Raw genomic sequence first — 2,778 nt, forward strand, 5'->3', positions numbered from 1 at the left:
AATACACTGAAAACATCTACCATACCAACACTATATACTTAAACACTGAATATATTTAAAACAATCAATATGCTATGAATACATATGTATATATAAATACACAAAATGCTCTCTCAATACATTTACTTCTGTGTTTGCTCATGTGCGGGTGTGTGTGTTTTGTACGCATGTGTGTGTGTGTGTGTGTGTGTGTGTGCGTGTGTGTGTTTAGCAGACAGACGCAGCAGGATGGAGGGTCTATTGCTGAGTGTGGTGTTGTGCACCCTAATGTCACTCTCTCTGTGCTATGGTACGTCCTCCCCTCTCTCCTCCTGTCTCCTCTGTCCTCAGCTCCTCCTCTCCTCACCTCATTTCCTCTCCTCTCTGCTCACCTCGTCTCCTCTCCTCTTTCCTCAGCCTTCTCTCCTCTCCCCTCACCTCCGCTCTCCTCACCTCCTCTCTACTCACTTTGTCTCCTCTCCCCTCACCTCCTCTCCTCTCTCCTCACCTCGTCTCTTCCCTCCACTCACCTTGTCTCCTCTCTCCTCACCTCATCTCCTATCCTCTCTAGTCACCTTGTCTCCTCTCCTCTGTCCTCACCTTGTCGCCTCCCTCCTCACTCCATCTCCTCTCCTCTGTCCTCACCTCGTCTCCTCTCCTCTCCCCTCATCTCGTCTCCTCTCTACTCACCTAGCCTCCTCTCCTCACCTCATTTCCTCTCCTCTCTAGTCTCATCACAATTAAATCTGGGTAAACATAAACCGTTAATGGTTGGAAAATTGGAACATTCTACGTTCGATTTTATTCTGTCTTTATTCAATGTTTTTCAGTGAGTGTTTCTGTAAAGTGACAGGATTTGGTTTGTTAGCAAACTTAAGTGTTTAGTGAACAAAACAAACTTAACACCACACTTTTGGATTTAATTTGTTTGTGTTCAAGCTCCTGAGTAATTATGATTAACCATACTTTGTGTTTTCTCGTAGATTCTCAGGAAAGCACCGAATCCTTTGAAGGTGAATTTCGACGGCTATTCTTGAAACGAAAATGACAGATAATTATATACGTCTGTACTTCACTCTGCATCTATGTGTGTATATACATACCTTTATATTTATACAGCTAGGACAAGCCTAACAGGTTGCGTTTTTGGTTTCAGATGTGTTCATGAGTCCTAACCAGGCTAACTCCTTCTTCAACCCGTACCAAGGAAACCCCTACCAAAACCTCCCCCGAAACTACTACAACAACTACAACCTGATGAGGTAGACATCCCATAATACTCACTAGTACAACAACTACAACCTAATGAGGTAGACATCCCATAATACTCACTACTACAACCTGATGAGACAACATACCATAATACTCACTACTACAACCTGATGAGACAACATACCATAATACTCACTAGTACAACCTGATGAGACAACATACCATAATACTCACTACTACAACCTGATGAGATGATGTCTTTCCTTTGGTTTCAATTGAAAAGAGCTTTGTTGGCACAGTAAAAAACATTTAGGTGCCAAAGTAGTTCAAAAGTCAAACGAAGGAAAATGTCTCTAACTAGTTTCCCTAGTTACATATAAAATACAAACAACCTAAGAATAAAGCGAAATAGTTAGTACATTGTAATAAAAACCTGGTTTTAAAATTAAAGCTCATGCATATAGTGTAAGTGTATGAGTATTGTCTGCAGGACCATCAAGTCTCCAGCGGAGAGGCGAGCAGAGACGTGTGAGGACTACTCGCCCTGTCGCTTCTATGCCTTCCGCCATGGCTTCCAGCAGGCCTACCAGAGGTACTTTGGCTCCCGGACCCCGGCCCAGACTCCGGTCCAGGCTCCCGTCCGGAACCCGGTCAGAAGTCCAGTCCAGAATCCAGCATGGAATCCGGTCCAGGCTCCAATCCGGAACCCCATCCCGAGTCCAGTCCAGTCTCGTGGCCGGATTCCAGTCCAGTCCCGTGCTCGGAATCCAGTCCGGAATATAGCGCAGAGTCCAGTGCGAAGTCCGGTCCGGAGTCCAGTCCGGGGTCCGGTCCGTGGTCCAGTAAGGAATCCAGTCATGGCTCCTGTCCGAAGTCAGGTCATGAATCCAGGCCGGAGTCCGGTCAGGAACCTGGTCCAGAATCCAGTGTGGAACCCATTTGGGATCCGTCAGTACTAAACAGAATCAGCTTCTGTAATATCAGTATATCCTTCTCCTCTGTGTATTCACTGTGCTTTGGTTGTGGCCAAACTATTTTAAGATAATATCTGACTATTCTAAAGTAATTTGATAAATGTTATATATTATATAATATGTTGTTATAGCAACCATGGAGCCCGAGGGCCGCATCATGTGATTTTGAATGTGAGTCATGTGTCTTTGAGACTGGATGTAAGGTAGGCTAAGCTAAGACTAGGCTATGCTAAGGTTAGGCTATGCTATAGCTAGCCTATGCTAAGGCTAGGCTACACCAGGGCTCTGCTAAGGTTAGAGTTCACAAAGGCTAGGCTATGCTTATGTTACGTTACAGTAGGTTTAGGCTTAACTAAACTAGTTTATGCTATTGCCAGGCTACACTAACACTAATCTACAGCTAGGCTATGCTAAGACTACACTACCCTCAGGCTTGCCCACTCTAAAGCTAGCCTGCACTAAGGCTAGGCTACAATAAGGCTATGCTAGTCTCAAAAAACTAAAGTCTGATGGCAGACAAGCTCAGATCTGGGTGTTTCTTTGTCTTTTGCTTTATATTTGTTCTGAAACTGCTTAATGAATAAAATAATAATAATATATAATGATAATTATA

The 2,778-nt window shown here is 44.0% G+C and overlaps 1 protein-coding gene across 1 annotated transcript; it reads left to right on the forward strand.

The window, feature by feature from the left end:
- Nucleotides 1–228: 228 nt before the first annotated feature.
- LOC311338475 (uncharacterized protein) lies at nt 229–2,150 on the forward strand (the record flags this gene model as incomplete). The annotated part of the gene is made up of 4 exons (XM_084463756.1): nt 229–289; nt 963–992; nt 1,136–1,241; nt 1,682–2,150. 4 exons carry the CDS (start codon nt 229–231, stop codon nt 2,148–2,150), a joined length of 666 nt encoding a protein of 221 aa, XP_084319882.1.
- Nucleotides 2,151–2,778: the final 628 nt, after the last annotated feature.

Source organism: Micromesistius poutassou (genome assembly GCF_964030765.1).
Source record: "Micromesistius poutassou genome assembly, chromosome: 1".
NCBI classification, from domain to species: Eukaryota; Metazoa; Chordata; class Actinopteri; order Gadiformes; family Gadidae; genus Micromesistius; species Micromesistius poutassou.